Genomic DNA, 20,525 nt, shown 5'->3' on the forward strand with positions numbered 1-20,525 from the left:
TTATATTTTAATAGATCAATAGATTCAAAAGGATTTGAAAGTCTAATAGAAGATGATAACAAGGAAGTATTGCATGGAATAGAAAGTTTTCTGAAGGGATTGAGTCGATTGAGTCCTTATGCAGAACAGTATAAGCTGGGTGTGGAAGCTAATCAGATGCTCCGAAGGTACAGAGCACGAAGAGCTAAATTGGAGGTGCAACAGAAAGAAGTAAGATAAGATATTACAAGTTAGGAAGTAACTAGTATTATGAAAATTTCTGTAAGAGCAGCGTGAAGAAATAAAGCGGAATGGAAAGGATTCCCCTTCCCTTTTCTACTACTCGAATCCAGAATAGGGTTCCTCCATATATTACGTAACGCTCTTCCAGAGGAAGAAGAATTGAAGGGCAGCTGTTATATTCGTATCACAATGGAGGTCCAGGGAGGGTACAGGGAGAAAAAGATATCGCACAATGTTATCGCAAAAACTCTATATTGAAATAAAGCGCAATATGATAACGTACGAGCAGGTTCCGGAATTTTGTACGATATTATAATGCACTAATTAAGACTTTTTATTTAAATACGGGTGGACGGAAGGCCAAATCGAATTGGTATTATATCCATTGTCCCTATTGATGTTATCAGGATGTTTTAAGACTTCTATTGATTCTCTATGTATTCTTGGAAAGATATGGTTTGTTTCTGCAATGACTGTTGTTTTTTCAAATAAAATGTTATGTCCTGTTTCGATATGATTTTTAGCTAGTGCTGATTGCGTGAAATGTTTTATCCTGACTTTACTTTCATGATTCTTTATACGTTGGCTAACTGCTCTCCCGGTTTGTCTAATATAGACTTTGCCACAAGAAAAAGGGATTTTATATACTACCGGATCACTGAGAGGTGCATTTTTGTCTTTAAAATTATTTAGTGGTTGTCCTATTTTGGCAGGTTGTTTAAATATGGTTTTGATGGTGTATTTCTTAAGAACTCTTCCTATTTGTTCTGTAACACCTTGGATGTAGGGTATGGATGTGGTCGTTTTTCTCTTTCTTTCGTAGGTTGTATTGACTTATTGTTTTGAGTGTGTTTTTTTATTGCTTTATCAATTTGTTTTGTTTTTGAGATGGGTGATGGTAGGAAGAGGCATGTAGGCATCAGTTTGTATGGGTCCGTTTTTTGTAAACTTCATGTTCTAATGTGTTATCAGATCTTTTGTAGCCTAATACGTCCAAAAAATGCAATATTCCGTTTTGTTCAATTTCCATGGTGAACTGGATATAAGAATTTAATCGATTAATGCAATAGAAAAGCTTCTTTAGTTCATTTCGTCCATGTCGCCAGATGAAAAAAGTGTCATCAACGTAATGGAACCAAAATTTCTGTTTAAGCATGGCTTGCTTGAAGATTTTAGTTTCTAGATGATCCATTTAGACATTAGCTATTACAGGTGTAAGTATTAGTGTGATAGTGTTCTATTAGTGGTACGAGCTCGAAAGGGAAGTTTGTTAAAGATTTAATAATATAAATTGTATGAGAGATTGGTTCTTTCGTAAAGAGAGATACTATGTCGAAACTCAGTATGATGTCTTGGGGTTGAATGTGAATCTTTTGTATCTTTTTGATAAAGTCAAATGAGTTCTGGACGTGAGTGATAGAGTTTCCTGTAAAAGGATTTCGTTTTGTTTGTATGTCAAGTTTAGAGTCTTTGAGAAGGGTTTTTGTTTAACTGACTATTGTTTTTGGAGAGTCCTTCTTAAGTTTTGTGTATGTATCGTCAGTCAGAAGGTCCATGATTTTCTTGTTATAGTCTTCTTTATTCATTATTACTGTTGTGTTGCCTTTGTCTGCGGTTAATATTTTAATGTGTTTATTGCGATTGAGTTCTTCAATTGCGGTTTTTTCTTATTTTTTTAATGTGAGGAGTAACTTGAGCTTGGCGTAAAATGTTGGTCATCCGACGTCGTATGTTATTCGCTTTTTCGGGTCTAAGGGTATATATTGTGGATTCTAAATTTCTGATGATTTCTTCTTGCGCCATTTTCGAAGGAGCTACTCCAAAATTATGTCCTTTAGATAAGGCTGAAATCATTTCATTGTCAAGAGGATGGTCAGAGATGTTTTTAACTATCTGTTAGTTATGTTTGCCTTACTGGAAGTAATTTGTGAAATTTTCTTTTTCCTTTTTGAGTGGAAAGATTTTTAATTCGTTGGGATTGGTCAAAAGATATGTGGTCCAATGTAGACCGAATGTCAAATCTGAGGGTGCTAGAAAGGAAAAGTTGAAGTTTTAATAGTTTTTAGGAGGCAGTTTGCATGAGAAATTTTATATGTTGTATTCTTTCTTTTAAGAGAAGCAAACTTGTGTTTTACAGAATATATTTGGATTTAGATGTTCCCAAATTATTTTTCAGTTGTAAGAATTTTGAGAAGATTAAAAAAAATAGAAACTGGGATTTAGAAGAAAAGAATTAAACAATTCCTGTTGCAAGTCAAAATTCGTCACAATTCAAAAGTTCCTTCTTCCGAAATTAAAAAAAAGAGAGTCTGAAAACGGCAAATATTCTATTGAAAGTGATTTCTATGAGAAAAATGTGTGAAATTGACGATTGAAATGATAAGAACTTGTAGCCGAGTCAATTATTTATTGCATTGAAAGTTTTTAAAAATTATTAGTGCGAAATCATAAGATTAAAATGTGTAGCTCCGGACTGTACGTCATAATATTCTAATATTTTAGTATTTTAATATTTTAATATTTTAATTTTAATTCAACAGATTAATTTTAATATAAAATCATGAATGTTTAACTACAAAAAAGTCGATTTTTTTAACAACATACGTGAATTGTCAACGAAATAAATGAATTTGCAATGCAGAAAGACAAATTAACATCTTAAGTATTAAACTTTGGAATAGAAACGGTCAATTTTCAACCCGAAATAGTTACATTTTCTACTGAAATATAATTTATTTTTTATTTTTAAATTTATCTGCTATAACATCAGAGATTGTACCTTACCGACAGTAGATCAATCCTCCAAACCATGAAGGGAGAAAATCTACACAATATCGATCAAGTTAAGAATCTTCAATAACAGAAAACGCTTAACGTCTTAATAAGACTAGATGAAAAATAATATTTTTCAAATTAAAATTATTTTTTGAAAAAAAGATTATTTGGAAAAGCACCTGACTGAAAATCAGAAGTTTTGTGGTTCTATTCTCAATGGAGTGAAGAAGGAGTTGGATCTTTTTTTCAAGAAATAATTCTAATTTGATTAATTTTTTGGTTAAAAAGTGATTTTAAAGACACTAGTTATATTTTTAAAACGATACGAATTTTCATTTAATATGATGAATCTTCCAACATTACAATTAATTTTCAACAAAAGAGTTCAGTTTCAACCGCAAGTAGTTGCATTTTTAATAAAAAAGGTAAATTCTTAACGAAAAATGTTAAAAAAATTATATATTATAATTTAGAAATATTTACTCTTCGAAATATTACTTCTACTCTGAAAATTACTTGAAGCACTCTCTTTTTTAAAATTTCGAAAAAAGAAACTTTTAAATTGTGACGAATTTTTACTTGGAAGAGGGAAACTTTAATTCTTCTAAATCCCATTGTAAATTCTTTCTAAAAATTCCCGTTACATAGCAAAAATTCCTTGTCCCAAGGGAAATTATATTATTTGACAGAAACTTTGTGTCCTATAATAAAAACGATAATTATTTTCACTCATATTCCCTGCCACCATAGATAAAGTAAAAACTAATTTTCTAAATTGACAAAAATTACTAAAATATTTAGAACTTGGATTTTTTTACGATCAGAAGTAAATTCCTGGTTTTTCAACCTAATTCCGGGGTTTTAACGGTTTCCCGTTAACGTCGCCACCCTGATTATAAATAAATAATATATATTTTCTTGAAAGCGGAAATGTATAGATGAATTAAAATGAAAAAGTACATTAAAAGGCTAATTATTAATGCTTAAGTATTACACAGCCACACAAAATAGTGTGCGGATCTGGTAACAAGACATACATATTCCTATGGATTTCGGGGCGCTGAATTCAAATTCGGTATCAAAAATCACTCATTACGTCATAGTTGAGCCATAACCTCAAAAAATGACGAAAAATCATGCACTGGGGCAAATAAATTTCAAAATAATGCCTGTGATGCAAATTTTCACTTCAAAAACATGTCGACAATTGTGAAGGATCAATCCTTGCCTGATATCAACTTATTTAAAATAACTTTACCCAACAGAACCTGACCTCACCTACCCTGAATTAACAGAAATTTATTGAACTACACGTAAAGCTCTGGAAGCATATTTTCCCAGTAGCAAATGTGTGCTACATCAAGCCTAACCTGCAAAGAGGTCAAACATATCCTAACCTAAAAACACCTGACCTAACCTAACCAAACTTAACCGGACCTAACCTAACCCAGCCGAATGAAATTGAACCACACGTGTAGCTATGTAAGCGAACGGTTCTCAGTCTTAAATGTGTGCTATATTTAATAGGTTAACTCGATCTTAACCTAAAAATGAATCTAACTTAACATAACCTAACGAAATTTTGCTTAACGCAACACAACTTAAGTTAAGTGTTCCCGTTGTAACACAATAAAATTTATTTCATCGTACTACAGGTGGTTAAAAATTTAGACATACATTACTCATTTGAAGAAACTTAGAACTGCAAGTAGAATTGACCCCATTTCAATTAACCTGACAATGTTTGTATCAATTAAAATGTAGAACAGTAACTTAAACATGCAAATGAATAAGAGTTGTATTCCAAATTTTTTTCTCTCTGCTTTTCTTAAACTTAAGGGATATATTTATACTATCTTTCGTGTTTACATTTTATCTTGCTTTTTATCGTAATTAAATTGATTTATAGACCTACTTCAGTCTATTTTCTGCCTGCTATAACGTATCCTTTTTTCTTCGAAGGAACGCCGCAAATGGTTACGCTTACGTTTAAGACCTAAATTCGTTTCCCTTTTTAACATCCAGCAAAAATCAGTCATCATGACCTCGTCCCATCTACCCTGATATCGTTGTTTCATCACTTTTATGTCTTGATGAAAACGTTCCCCTTGTTCTTCGCTAAAATCACCAACATTTTCTGGAAACTTATCCAGATGGGAATCTAGAAAGTGAAGTTTTAAATTCATCAAGCAGCCGAACTGTTTGTAGTTTCTTATCATTTTCGCAACAATATTCTCGTAGTCTGGACTTTTTTTGTTACCGAGGAAATTTGCGTTTACTGCTTTAAAACTTTCCCGAGCGTCCATTTCAATTTTCGTCATGTGGCTCACGAAATTAGTATCTCTCGTCAATATTCGAATATGTGGTCTATCAAAAACTCCTTCTTTCAATTTAGCGTCTCAAACATTAGGGAATTTAAGGGATATATACTTATAGCATTGTCCATCTTTGTCCAACGCCTTGACAAATTGCTTCATGAGCCCAAGCTTTATGTGGAGGGGTGGTAGTAAAATTTTTTCTGGATCAACGAGGCTTTGGTAAAGGCTTTTAGTTTATGAGAACCAGGTTTGAATGAATTTCTTAAAGGCCAATGTTTTTTGCTGTAATGAATGGCTCGATCTCTGCTATTCCACAGGCATATGAAGCACGCCTCTCTCGTGAAACTCGATTGTTGGCCTAACATCATTGTTATGATTTTGAGATCACCACATATTTGCCATTTGTGATACGTGTTACTAACTTTTTCAAGAAGCATTTTAACATTGTTATATTCTTCTTTGATGACCGTTGTGTGAGCTATAGGGATAGGAGCGCAAGTATTCGTGTTATGTAGTAAAACAGCCTTAATGCTGCGTTTTGACGAATCAATGAAAAGTCGCCATTCTTCGTCTCTGTACACATTTTCTTTAAGTGGTTCATTAGTCCGTTAACGTCAGTGCAGTACACTAAAGACGTCTCTTCGTCTTTAACGAAAAACTTTCTGAATTCTTTGTGCCTGTCGCGATAGAATGTAACTTTTGTCTTTGGCTCTAGAAGATTTCTTCTTTTTAGAAATGAAGCGGAAAATTCAGCACCGTCATTCGGTAATCCAAGATCTCTAATAAAATCATTCAGTTCTAGTTGCGAACCTAATATTGGAACCTTCAATTTCATTTTAGGCACGAGATATTCGTCATCTTTTTCGTCATTTTCATCGGAATCATCAGAACTATTTTCTGTTCGATCACAGGTTTTACTACCGTCTGCATGACGTTGACTTTTAACTTCCATTACATCATCTTCTAAAGCGTTTAAATGAGTCTGGCATGCATTTTTATTGATTTCAATTGCTCTTGTGACTATGCACACATTAATGTACGAAATGTTATTTTTATTTTTGGCGTTGAACCCTTTGACGGAATTCATGCAAAAGTAGCAATCCTTCGCAATAACGGTTTTTTCCATGTGGTTGGTGTAGAGTACTTGCGGTACTTTTCGTTGTTTCAATTTTTTAGACGATACAACATAAGTCTGCAGGTATTGCAAATGACGTGAGGAACCCATTTTGTTTCTTGGTGCAGCAATTTACGGTCAAAACACTTTTCGTAAAGACTTTTCACTTCCTCGTCGATTGATTTTCGCAAACTGCTCACTTCATATTTACTGCAAATGTAATAGAATGAATCTGAGCTATTCGTGCAGACGTGCGACTGAGAAATGGTCGCGGTTTTTTTCCTTGTAGCATGAGACATTGATGAAGAGCTACGGTTGCATGATGACGACGTCGGAGAGCCCGCTTTCCCAGCCTGAACAGACGCCGATACTGGGGTTTTCCCTGCATCGTAATATACTTTTTACCTGTGACTGCCATGACGGCATGAACGCCGTTTACCCAGGGTCTCAGCCAATGTGGATCCGTTGCCCACCGTCACCACGTGGAGGTGCCCTGGTTACAGACACTGGCGAATAATGCTAGCAACCAGCGTTTACGAAACTCCAGACATTTACTGCTACTAATGTCAAAATATGAAAGTACGCAAGAGCAGGGTTGCCAGCGTAATCGGTTAGGTTAGGTCAGGTTTTGTTAGGTTAGGATAGGTTAAACCTCTATGTAGGTTAAGCCGAAGCTGAATGAAACGGTACCGCAAACACAACGGGACAACACAATCAGTTTAATTGTGTTTCGTAAGGTTAGGTTAGGTTAGGCTACTTTAGATTTATTTCTAGGTTAGGCTCGAGTTGGCCCATTCGATGTAGCACACATTTGCTACTGGGAAAATATGCTTCCAGAGCTTTACGTGTAGTTCAATAAATTTCTGTTAATTCAGGTTAGGTGAGGTCAGGTTCTGTTGGATAAAGTTATGTTAAATAAGTTGATATCAATCAAGGGTTGATCCTTCACAGTTGTCGACATGTTTTTGAAGTGAAAATTTGCACCACTGGTATTATTTTGAAATTTATTTGCCTCAGTGCATGATTTTTCGTCATTTTTTGAGGTTATGGCTCAACCATGACCTGATGGGTGATTTTTGATATCGAATTTGAATTCAGCGCCCAAAATCCATAGGAATACGTGTGTCTTGTTACCAGATCCGCACACTTTTTTTTGTGTGGCTGTGTGGTGGTGTTGTGGAAAATACTCCTTTTGTTTTCTATCGCAATCTTACTCGATATCTGTGAAATAATAATTAAAATAAATAAATAATAATAATTATGAAAAGCAGAGTTACTTAGACCCAGCACATCTTCAATATTACAAATTATTATTGCAATTTGACGCATATTTCTTCTACCTTATTTCTTTACGAATCTAGACATACCACACAAGTTATAATTATTAACAACGTTTTTACATAAAATAGTCGCAATAAGTATAACTAAAGTTTGAAATGTTGAAAATTCTCTATTTGAATTTTCATCTAATCAAAACATTACATTGGGATAACTTCAAAATATACTTGATATCAAGTGAAAATTTGGGTTTTAGTTTCTTATTCTACAATAACTGGTTTTTTTATGAGAATATTATTTTATAATTGTTAAACAATCATAAAATAATCTGTAACAATTCATAAAAATGATCAAAGATGCGAAAATAAGAGATGGCTTGTTTTCAAGCTTATTAGTTAAACTTATTAACTTTTTATACTTGTTTTGTCTTAAAAACATTTATTCGCTACATGTATACCAAAATAGTTTATGTGTTGCACGCATTATGGAAAATAGAGAATTTTCTTTCAATTTCTGTCATATTTCGTTATTCTATTTCATGAATACGTGCCGCTTACAGTCTGCAATTCCTGGTAAAAGAAAATATTTTACCGGGATTATGCGACTTAGAGATCAGAATGAATTGTGAATTTCGTGGATTATGACAGCGCCAATAAATTTTTATCTTTGACTAGACTTAGAACTTAGGTCTTTAATTATTATTTCACAGCTAGAAAATAAGATTGCAATAAAAACACGTTTTTTTAGTATATTGTGAAAATTGAGTCGAAATTTTCATTGGTTATACAGTATATTTCAGAATTATCCCAATAAAATGTTTCGATTAAATGAAAATTCAAATAGAGCATTTTCAACATTTCAAACTTTAATAAAACATATTGCGACTATTTTACGTAAAACATTGTTAATAATCATAACTTATGTGGTATTTCTCGATTCGTGAAATAAGGTAGAACGCATATGTGTAAAAATGCAATGATAATTGATCATATTAAAAAAATGCTTGGTCTCAGTAAGCCTGCTTTTTATGGGACTAATTTCTGGGCCTGTTATTATTATTTCATAATTAAGAGTAAGATTTCATTAGAAAATACTTTTTTCTAGTACATTGAGAAGTTTTAGTCCAAATTTTCGTTAGATATCAAGTATATTTCGAAATTATCCCAATGAAATGTTTCGATTAGATGAAAATTCAAATGGAGCATTTCCGAAATTTCAAACTCTAACTTTCAACGGATTTGCACGTTTCTTGAAATTCTGAATCGAATGATTTTAGGTATTGGTATTATAAAATACACTTTTAGGAGTCTCTTTTTTCGTAAAAACGGTATTATATTAACAATAACCTTAGTGAAAGTTATCCTTCTTTTCAAGAATAATTTCTCGGCTGGTAAGGATTATTTTGCAAATTTACAAAACAAAAGTCGTTGATATTTTATGTAAAAACATTGATAATAATTATAACTCATGTGGAATATCTGGATTGTTAAACGAGTCAAGAAGATAACACTTTAAAGATCAACTAAATGAATCGATGATCGATTTTTTTCAATCTTTTGTTGATTTACTCACAATAATATAACGAGGCTAATGCAATAAATTAAAATGTAATGAATTAAATTGTACAAGATTCTGATTTTTCTCCACAGTGTCTAATTCCAAACAATGGGAAGGTCTCGCGCGGTCAAAAACCGTTCGCTCGGCAAACTACCACCCGCCGCAAGGGTACCGGTTTCCAGACTATGCCTGAATCTAGCTGACGGTTCCCTGATTATTATTTTCTCGCAGGCCATTTTTTTCACTCTTTTTTTTACTATGTAGCCTTTTTTTCTGAAAATATTCCAACTGTATTTGGCTGTCAACAAATTTTTTTCACTTAGAAGCTCCACCGTTTGAGGCTTGCTTCTCATATTTCTGTCTCTCTCGCACAGTCAACTCAGAATTCCGACGGGTGTTCCCAGCCCTCCTAAACCGGAATTTTGTTTTCGTTACGTTGATAACGCTGTTGGCATCTGACGGCATGAACGAAATGAAATAAATAAGTTTTTCGATTCCATCAATCGATTACATCGATTACAGAAACCTACTCATACCCACTCAAACCCACTTATACAAACAGTTACCTACATGCCTCCTCTTACCATCACCCATCTAAAAAACAATCGATCACTAACTCCTTTGTATACAGATCTGTCTCCATAACGGATAAAGATCACTTTCAAAAGGAATTAAAAAACGTTAAACAAATCCTAATACAGAACGATTATACAAACAAAAAAATTGATGAAGAAATAAGAAAATACACTAAAAAAAAGTAAATACAGCCTACCAAAGAAAGAGAAAAAAACTACCACAAACCTACCCTACACTCAAAGTGTCACAGAACAAATAGAAAGAATTCTCAACAAATACAACATCAAAACCATATTTAAACCATCTGCGAAAATATGACAATTTCTAAACCCTAAAGTTCGGGGGGTATATGAAATCCCTTGCTCTTGTGGCAAAGTCTATATTGGAAAAACCGGAAGATTGGTGAATCAATGTATAAACGAACATGAGAGTAAAGTAGGACTAAAACATTTAACTCAATCAGCAGTAACTATGCATCATACCGAAACAGGACATACAATTTTATTTAACAAAACAACAGTCATTGCAAAAAACCAAGGAAAACTGATCACGATGTTTCTAGTTATGATATATTGCTTCAAGCGCTGCAGGACATTAAAATTGGAAAGTAATCCACTGCTCGTACCTTCAATATTGACAAAAGAAAGTTCGAAGTGTACCAACATGATGCGATGTTATTTCACGCAACGAAATTGCGACTCTGATGCAGATATTTCTGACAAAAATTAATTACATTTTTTCTCTTTTTCATGGCCAAGGCCTTTATGATAAATAACTCAACACTAATATTTTAAAATTCGTGGTTATAATTTGTTTTTTTTTTACATTTTATCAATTTCTATGACGGTCTTAACCTGCATGTCAAAAACAAAATTTGGCCAAAAACTAAGTTTTTATTTTTACGCGCTAATTACAAATATGATAGTGAAAATTGACGCAAACTTGATTTTCATGAAAACCCCATAAAAGAATATAAAATCATGGTTCCTCATCAAAATGCACATTTTATGCTCTAATAATGTTGAGCATATGAGTAACAGTTTTCGGGATATTCGATGTTCAAAATGGAATCTCACAAACATTTCATATTTCTTAAAGTATTGCTGTTACCCATCACAGAGGTGCTTTCCTGTGCCGCATTTAACGTCAGAAATGGGAACAGAAGTGCCCCCACCCCCTTTCGACGTTGAAAAAGTGAACTTATTCGACCTACCCTCTTGTGCAACCAATTACAGGGATCCGTAACCGACCCCCGATAAGACGTTAAAAAAGGGAACCTACGTGGTCTACATTATTTCTATGGTTAGTTCCGCCCTCGATAAGAAGATGGAAAGGGAAATCCGTGACATACATTATTTCTGTCACCAGTACCATGCGTGCCTTACTGTCCCACATGAAACGTTAAAAAGACGTTGGAAAGACGAACCAACATGATCTACATTACATTTCTAACCAGTCACAGAAGGGGCGTTGCCGCTTGATATATGCCGTACATTATTCCTGTGAGCAGTCACAGGGATCCCATCCCGTAGCACATGAGACGTTGGAAATGGGATGTTATTTAATCTAAGTTATTTTTGTGAACAGACACAAGGGTGCCTTCGCACCCCAAGAGACTAAAATAAGAAAAGAGTTAATCTGTCCCATAAGATCAAGGGAAAGAAAAAGGCTAGATTGATTTAAAAAACTAATGTGTCAAAGTGCCTGATTATATTAACAAAAAAACGAGCCAAACTTTACGATTATATTAAAAAATAGAAGGTCATAATTGTCCAAAAAAATAGCCGCTAAGCTATGCTCTATGGCTAAGAAAAATAAAAAGGATAAACCGCCGCAAAAAACTTATGGGGCAAGGTACTCCATTTGATTAAACAATTGGTGGCCAAACTTCCCCAAAACGATTAAAATCAAAAGACTTCAAACGGCGCCATAAGATTAAGAAAAACATAAAGACTAAACTGTCTCAAAATCTAAAGGCTCAAACTGCCCGATTACACTGGGAAAAAACAACGGGGCTAAACTTTCCCAAAATACGAAAAATGAGAAGACCTTTTAACATCAAATGGAGGGTGGCGTAAAGGCACTCATGTGACTGATGACAGAGATAGTGTAGATCACGTAGGATCTTCTTTCTAGCGTCTAGCGTGGTGCAGCAAGGCATCCCTATGATAGCCAACTGCAACATTTTAAGAAACATTAAGGTTTTGTAATTTTCCGTCTTTAAATTCGAGTATCGCGAAAACTGTCACTCATAGGCTAGACATTGAGATAATATAAAATATCCCTTCCTATCTGGAATCAAGCCTGCTTGCGGAGTCAAAAAATACCCAAATTCAATACTTTCTGTGTCAAACGATCTTTCTCGAATGCTCGGGTATGAATCCAAAAAATATCGTTTTTACATAAAGTATTGAAATCATCATGATTTTTCACTTTGAATACAAACTTGAATGGAAATAGGAGTAAGCCCTAAATATCTAACAAAGATGTGATTCTAGTATTTACAGAGTAAAATAAGGCAATTTGATGTTAAAATTAGGTCCGGGTTCCAACGCCTTCAACTTTGATCTCACGGTATCACCTCAAGAGAGATAGAAGGGTCTAAAAAAAAGTAATATATGGACGACCCACTACTGAGATTTGCTAGTAGTAGAACATTTTTTAAAAGCCAGGCTCGTTCTAAGAGTTTATATTAAACCCCCCATAGCACTTAAGGTTGCTGAAAACCTAAGTGGTAGAGGGGACTTGATTATACTAATGATTTGTGTATGTTCAAATGCATTTAATTAAAAAGCGGAATGGAATATTCACCAGAAAATTTGATCAAAATGATAATCGCCCAGATGACCATAATGAAATTAAGCCAACAAAAGTTACGACAGGTAATTGGAAGTTAAAACGTTCTACTGAATTTAATAAAATAAAATATAATTTGAACACGGTTCTGAGCAAATACAAGCAATTACTAGCCTGCGACAAAAAGGTAAAAACTTTTTAATATGTTCCAAAAACTACATGGTTCCTTTTTTATGTAGAAAAATATTATTTTAGGCACATTATCTTCGAGAGGATTTTAATACTAAGTTAAAAGAGGTTAGAACGAAGAAGCTTTCACTAGGAAGAGGGATACAGATATTCGCAGATAAATTGAGCAAAATTCAACCAGAGATACCAGAGAAGAAAATAAAGCCTCCATTTTCAATATTGACCTTTAACTACGATGTAGAATATCCTGAAAATTATTTAGAAGTTCGTTTTTTACCCTATCAATTTGTAATTAGAATTTTGTTTAACTTGTTCTCGTGTGAACTTGGTTTTTCATCATAGCCACAGAATAAGTTAAATGAGTGATGAGACAAGCATGTTATAAGTTGATTCAATACGATGTTCGAAATTTTTGGCGATGATGCTCTAGACACAAAATCAGGAGTATGGTGTAATTTGGAGTTCGTCTTTTACCTCTGTTATACGTTATACTTCAATGGATAGATGGATGGATGGGTGGATACGCGGACAGACAAACGGATGGATGGATGGTTAAATGGATCATTTTTCGACCCGATTGATACCTTATCAAATGCCGATAAGAGATCCTCCATCCATTCAATTATCTGGATACGCGCCTGATTGCGCAGAGTGATATCATGTATAGAAGGTCAGTTACATCAGCCCCCCCCCCCCCGCCCTTAGTTTTTGGTTTTCTATAGCCTACAGAATTTGCGCCCAAATGCGCCACTGATAAAAATGGTTGCATCTCAAAACTGTAGAAGTTATATCATGTGTTACGCGCGGGGGGGGGGCTAACGTCACGCTATCCCCCCATTGGAAAAATCAACATTTAAATCACATGATCTTGAAGATCTTCAAATGCGTGCATATCGCTGATAACTCGTTTATCAACGTAGCGCAAAATTTTTTCGTTATGGCGCATATGAGTGGATTTGAATCCCTATAGCAAAGTCCCTTCATGAATGCGGATTGCAAATTTTTTATTTTGTTGGTGATCACTTCGTGAAATTTTTTTACCTCTAGGTCTTCGGCAATTTTCAAGACTTTAAAAAAAAATTGATCGCGCATATGAGCGCATTTGAAACCCATAGGAAACTTTCTTTATCAAGGCGGATTGCAAACTTTTTATTTTGTTTGTCATGACTTTGTAAAATTTTGTTATCTACATATCTTCGACAATGTAAAAAATTTCAACAACAAAAAAATGTAGGGCGCATATGAGCGCATTTGAAGTCGAATGAATCCATGTCCTCAAATTTCTATTGCACATCACTGTTAAGGATTTAATATATGCGTTACACTGGTCTCCCTCCAAAATATGATATCTTTGTTAATTAGCTAGAGCAAAATTTTTGAGTAGTGGCGCATATGAGCGCATTTGAAGATCTTCAACATTTGAGCGCATTTACGGCGCATTTCAATGGGTTAAAGAAAACTCGAAAATTAAGAGTGGGAAGACTAGTTTTAACTAATCTAGGTATACCATCAATAATATATCTAATCCTCTCTTCTTTTGCAATTGGCTCTTGATTCGCTCAAATGACTTTTTTATTGAAGTAGTCGCTAAATAAGTCGTTTCGCTTCCAAGCCCGCTCCTCGAATTGCTTTCTTAACAAGGGTCTATTAGGCCGTTGATATAGTACAGTCTTTAATTATTTAAGGAGTTTCTTTATTTACTTTTCAATGTACTCTAACCAAGAATGAAACCACGTTGACGCCTTTCCTTTTAGCATCGAACAGATAAGCACTTTAACATAGGCGTCATCCAATTCATTAGGGTTTTTTTTTTTGTAAATTTACTTTTCTTTCCCTGCTATCAATATTTTAACTCAATCCATTAAATGAACTAAGTAATTCTTCAATCACTGAGATGTTTACTTTTCGCGTATTGGTAACAACAGACGATGTCATTTTTCAGATATTGTCTCTTTTTTGCTGCTCCAAGGCCTGTCACACTTTAGCTATTCGTCTCATTGTAGCTTGGTATGCTCTCGTTTATTCTTCCAATATCACTTCATTATCGGAGCTTTTAACATTTCCAGAATCAAATTACAATTCTTGCTACTGCAGCTTCTTCCGATTGTCTTGCTATCGTTCTGTTTCTGAAAGTTTCATGATACCTTCGCATATTTCCGGCACAGCAGGTATTGCTGCCCTAACTACTATCTATTTCAATATGATGTTCTTATTTAGAATTGCATTATTTTCTAAATTGATCCAGTTAATCTTATTATGTAACTGGATACTCTCTACAGATGATTGAGATCCACCGGATTTTACTTATTTTCTAGGTCAAATATTTGTATTTAAATTTTCTAAATTATTATTTCCTTAAAAATCCATATAAATCTATTCCCTAGAAGGTAACCTTTTTCTTATCAAGTTACTCTTGTTAGGATGACAGTGCCTGTCATTTACACTCGGACTAAATACCTCGTGTGTCGATTCGTCTTTTATTTCGTCAGAGTGCAGCGTTTCAAACGCACGAAGTCTATTCTGCACTTTAAGTTCCATCGCTGTGGTATACGCGCCTGTGTTGAGCTCTCGCTGCTCGTTATATAGAAGCTCGGAGGGTTTGGTTTTACAGCTGGTTTATTGTTCGAGAACAGAGGTACCAATTTCCCGCTATCTAGCGTACTTTCGGCTACCTTATCTTCTACCATTACTCAACCTAACATTGCCCTCTAATTAGATTACATCGTTAGATTGCACAATTAGATTATAATCTCATATTCTTACTCTTTTTATTCTGATTCTTTTCTTTACTATTTTTATTCTCTTTCTATGCATTCTATTTCTCTTTCGTTTCTATCTGTTTCTCATTTCTTTCGTTTTCCTTGCTTCCTTTCTTCCTTATATTCTTAATTGATCTCGTGTCTCTTTCTACACTTGACCAGCCTGTTTGTGTTCCTATTTTGCGTATCTCACGTCTTATATCCTTTTCTCCTAATAACATTATTTTAATTAAATAAGGATTTGCTTTCGGATGAGCCTCGATCGTATATAGAGTCTCAAGCAATTCCGGTAACCACCAGTTGTTAATTTCGTAGTCTTTCTTGAATCCTAATTTTCTAAGAATGTCTGTTCCTATAATACCCTTTGACCTTAACTTTGTAAAATTTTGTAATTGTAAAGTTTAATGGTATTCAATAGATCTTGGCCTACTTATGAGTATGTCGCATCGGTATCGATCGACACTCTGTACAAATACAGCATTTCATTCGAATTTAAGGGTATGTTTGCTCTCGTAATCCTCCTTGACCATTTCCCTTATTTTAAATGTGCTGAAATTCACTTTGATGTGATCTGGATTACTGTAATAATAATATGTAGGTTTTTTACGTGTGTCACTAGATAGCCGTTGCTCTTTATCTCTAGAGTTTTAGTTTGCTACATTCTGCGAGCTGTAATTTGCACTTCCACTTTTGAGATGAGTTAGCATTAGCATTTCCTATATTTTTCTTTCGGTCATTTTTATTTTATTCGGGTTTTTGGTCACTCGCTTGCACATATTCTTCTGGCAGGAAAGTTACTGTTGGTTCTTTCTCTTCTATCGCTCTCTGATTTTGACTGGGATAATTGTTAAAATCGCCACTCGCTCGTCGATATATTAATTATCACATCATTGAAATTAAAGGATTGTAAGTTGAACGACCAAATCCTCTGCCATTAACGTTTTGGAAATGATCTTTAAAATTTTCCCGTCCGTTATAATAACCTCGATTCTGTCCTGACTTGTCTATATTATTTTCATTTTGGTTATGAGTGTTACGATTTCCATTTCGTTTACTTATATTATTTTTAGTATTTTCCTGATTCCTATTTTGTTCTTTATTTTCAGATACCGTTAAAATTGGTCCTCTAATTTTCTATTTAGCAATTTTCGTTTTAAATTCTTTATATAAATTTTCAAGTTCAAAATTTTCAAAATCAACTCTTTTAATGTGAAATTTATATTATAATCTTAGATTTTCATATGTTCTCCTGCACTTCTACTATAGATTTTTTCTTAATTTAATATAAGAAAAAAAAAATTTTCTAATATAGAAGTAAGAATGAATATCTTGATCTTCTTTTTCATTACAAGATTTTATTTTATTTTTAATCGCCACATTAAATTTTTCATCAATATAGACTTTAATAAAATCCCTTTAAAAATAACATAAAAAGGTCTAAGTATACCTTGTGATACAGCACCACTTAAGAGCTTCCTCAGACTAGACAGCATCAAAATGCACTAAAATATCAAAACCAATAAACTTGCAATTATTCGAATGATGTGTTCAAGGCCGTTTGTGTTAGCTAAGCTCTCCTGCTTATCACTCGTCTACGCATTTGTGGGATTCATAAAATGGATATTCACACAAAATATGTATTTTATAAGCAATGAGATTAAACTAATGGATCGAAAGACCCCTAGATTACCTTAGATCCCACATATTTGGTGATTTTTTTTCTTCTAATCTAAACGTGAGAACTAAAATTAAATATATGTAGTAGCAGGGAGCACGCTACTGGAACTTTTAGTTGACATTTTATATTATTATTATAAATACTTAAATCTCCAACCTAGTCGAAATCGGAAATCTGAAGAAAATGCAGGCCATCTCGGAAATACGCAGCGTCCTCTGCTGAATCAAGCCACTTACTTAGCACATGTAAAAATATCTTTTGAAAGCATATATTTTTTAAATGCTTTATTTCTCAGCATATTCTTCAGTAGAGTTTCCGGTATTTACTAAAAAGTATGAAACTAACAGTCCATTGTAGCTTCAACATGAAGTCATAACTTTAAGCCTATTGAAAATGTTTTAACATTTTTTTGCTTGTCCTGCATATGGCACTATGGACGCTGCGAGCGCAATGTTTCATGAGAAAGCTTAGAAACTCCTCGAAGCAGAGAGTATTAGAGAAACTGGAAAGTGAGCTTGTATGCTGCAGTATAGGAGCACTTGTTAAGGAAAAAACTATTCTATTTCTGTTGCAATTCATGTTCAAAGCTCATATTGGAATTGGTGCAGAAATACGAAATTCAGTTCTTTCCCAACCGCAAGAAGCTCTGAAAGTCGCACACGGAACTATACATTGCGCTCTTATGGGAACTTTCACTTTCTAATACAGCCTAAGTTAATGAACAGCTTCCAATATCGAGAAACCTTGGACATAGACAGAATGTAGATAGGACTGTACTATTTTATAGGTTGAAAAATATAAATCAATATCGAAGAAGGTGGAAGAAGGGAAAAGGAATAGGAAATCAGTTTATGACATTCTTATTACGAACGATTCTGATCAACAATATGAGAATTTTTCGATGCTTTTAAGAAACAATAAAATGATTCAATCACAAAGCGACGTTCGGGATTTACTTATATCGCCGATATTTCCTAAAAAACATTACATTGTTCAAACTACTGTACCCTCAGATATTCTTCAAGCCCTTTATGTTAGCGACGACAACGAAACTGCATGGGAGCGAGAAATTAAACGAGTACGCATATTGAACATCAATTTCGAACAAAATTATATTTGTAATCAAATTGAACAGGATTATCAATATTTGGACAGTGAGTTAGACATCCTTGAAAAGGAGAGACTTGAAATCATCGTAGAAACTTTATACTTAGATTTATTGCTATTAACATTAAATCAAGAATTAATCATATCACGAAAGTTTGAAGTGATGGAAGATTCTTTATCAGACAGGGTAAATAAAAAGATAAAGGAACATGCGACTGCGAGGAAAAAGGTAATTCTGTTAATATAAGACGTATAAGAAAAAGTATATGAAATATGAAATATATGAAAAAAATTATTTTTTTATTACACATGCTGTAAGAGAAAAAGTCCAATGTTCACAAGAGTTACCTTTATGTAGATACATTCAATAAATAACAAAATTCAGAACGCAAATGGAAAAATTCTGAAATTACAGAAGGAAATCAAGGCTCTTTTGCTTCAGTATACGAATTTGGTTAATGATAACAACTTTTATTCGTTTCTATTAAGAATTTTCAATAAAAAGTATAAGCAGTCACAAGAAGCTAATGGTCCGTGTGCAATTTTTTTTAACCATTACATATTTTATGTAATCTAAACATCAAATGCTTACATTTTTTCAGAATTTCCATCATCGTCATCATCGTTGACCTCTGAAAGTATTTCAGATGAAGACGATGCAGTCACCATTGATAGCCGCGAATTAGGTTTGCTCCGCATTGAGGAAAACGTGGTACCGATTGGATGTGACAAAGAATTGTATAATATGGCATTTGCTTTACGAGAAAAAAAACAGAAGTACGAATCCCTAATTAAACAGGAACAAACAAATATAGAAGGACTGCGCAAGGATCGCGAGATGGAAAACAAAAAACTGAAAGTAGTTCAACATGATCTGAAAAGCAATCAGAGAGATTTAAACGCATTTATGGTAAATAGATCGATTTTTATATTTGTCTAATATCAGATTTATCGCATCATATGTAAGACGGAATACCTTTAATGGTTTCGTGAAGAAACAAAAAAGCGCCGGATCTCATACCGATACTTATGGAATATGTAGGGCAGTAAGGTGGTTTAGTTTAAACCTAGTGGATAAATATAATATGCTGCGAGGAAAGGGGCCTTAGGTTTACAAAAATCTAATTTCAGATTTTTGATGCTATTTCTAGTTTTAAAAACGCTGTTTCATATAAAAAAATTCTCATCTGCCAAGTGTCCAAGTGATTCGAAAGCTCATCTGACTCGTTGAACTGAAAAATTCGTCATTTAACACTAAGGTCCCTTTTCTCGCGGCACGTCACATATATTTCAAATATAGGTTACAATCACTGTTCAATTTAAATTGATTCATTACACTCTTATTACGCTGTCATGGACTTGGCACTCTAATTGACGGTATTAGGGACTCCATAAGAGTTACCTTAAAAAGATCCTCTTCATGTCCACATTCTTTTGAAAGATCCTGTAAAAGTTTATAGACGGAACCATCAAGGGTATTTCCTGATAATATACAATCAAAATATTGCATACAGTTTTCGAAATTCCGTCACAGCAAAAAAAGCAAGAGAAACTGAACGGTACTGATATAGCAGTCGTCTTGAAATTTGATCAACTACAGTATATTTTATCAAATTCTAAAAATGTGGAAAATATCCGAGAATGCAACTTATTTAATAAAGAAAAACTATCACAATTATATGCCAGAGTAGGTGAACTACAACAAGAAACATCTTCTCAGTTATCAAGTCATAAGTATGTTCAGATATATCTTCACTCCTGGATGTATTACACTGAAACAAATTTTTAATTTGAAATAGTACTTTGTGCAGCTAGTGCTGAAAACATTAAAGAATTAAAGAGAGTCTTCTACACTCTTTACAAATTTTTCACCAATGTATTAATGGGTCCCAAATAACAATTGTGTGAAGCATATCACACGTAGAGTGTAATTGCCATACTGTGCTATAAACATTTGTTCAGCTTTGTATCGTAATGTACTATAAAAAAAACTGGTAAGTTCATATATATTTGTATACTAAATGTTTCATATTTTCTTTTGAGCGTCTTTTGGCTATACATTTGAAGTTTATTGTAGACTCAAATGTGTAGAAATTATTTATGTACAATTATAATAAGTAGCTTCAATTTAACATAAAATCTATAACCAAAAGCCC

The 20,525-nt window shown here is 33.7% G+C and overlaps 1 protein-coding gene across 2 annotated transcripts in view; it reads left to right on the forward strand.

Moving 5' to 3' along the window:
* LOC117177713 (cilia- and flagella-associated protein 44) overlaps window positions 1–20,525 on the forward strand; it is a 494,190-nt gene that overhangs the window by 205,491 nt on the left and 268,174 nt on the right. For both annotated transcript variants that reach the window (XM_033368587.1, XM_033368586.1), the window contains exons 16-22: window positions 15–210; window positions 12,635–12,823; window positions 12,892–13,089; window positions 18,050–18,598; window positions 18,728–18,899; window positions 18,972–19,279; window positions 19,904–20,103. In XM_033368587.1, coding sequence (XP_033224478.1) covers window positions 15–210; window positions 12,635–12,823; window positions 12,892–13,089; window positions 18,050–18,598; window positions 18,728–18,899; window positions 18,972–19,279; window positions 19,904–20,103 — 1,812 coding nt within the window. The remainder of the gene's footprint in view (window positions 1–14; window positions 211–12,634; window positions 12,824–12,891; window positions 13,090–18,049; window positions 18,599–18,727; window positions 18,900–18,971; window positions 19,280–19,903; window positions 20,104–20,525) is intronic.

Source organism: Belonocnema kinseyi, chromosome 8, assembly GCF_010883055.1.
Source record: "Belonocnema kinseyi isolate 2016_QV_RU_SX_M_011 chromosome 8, B_treatae_v1, whole genome shotgun sequence".
NCBI lineage: Eukaryota > Metazoa > Arthropoda > Insecta > Hymenoptera > Cynipidae > Belonocnema > Belonocnema kinseyi.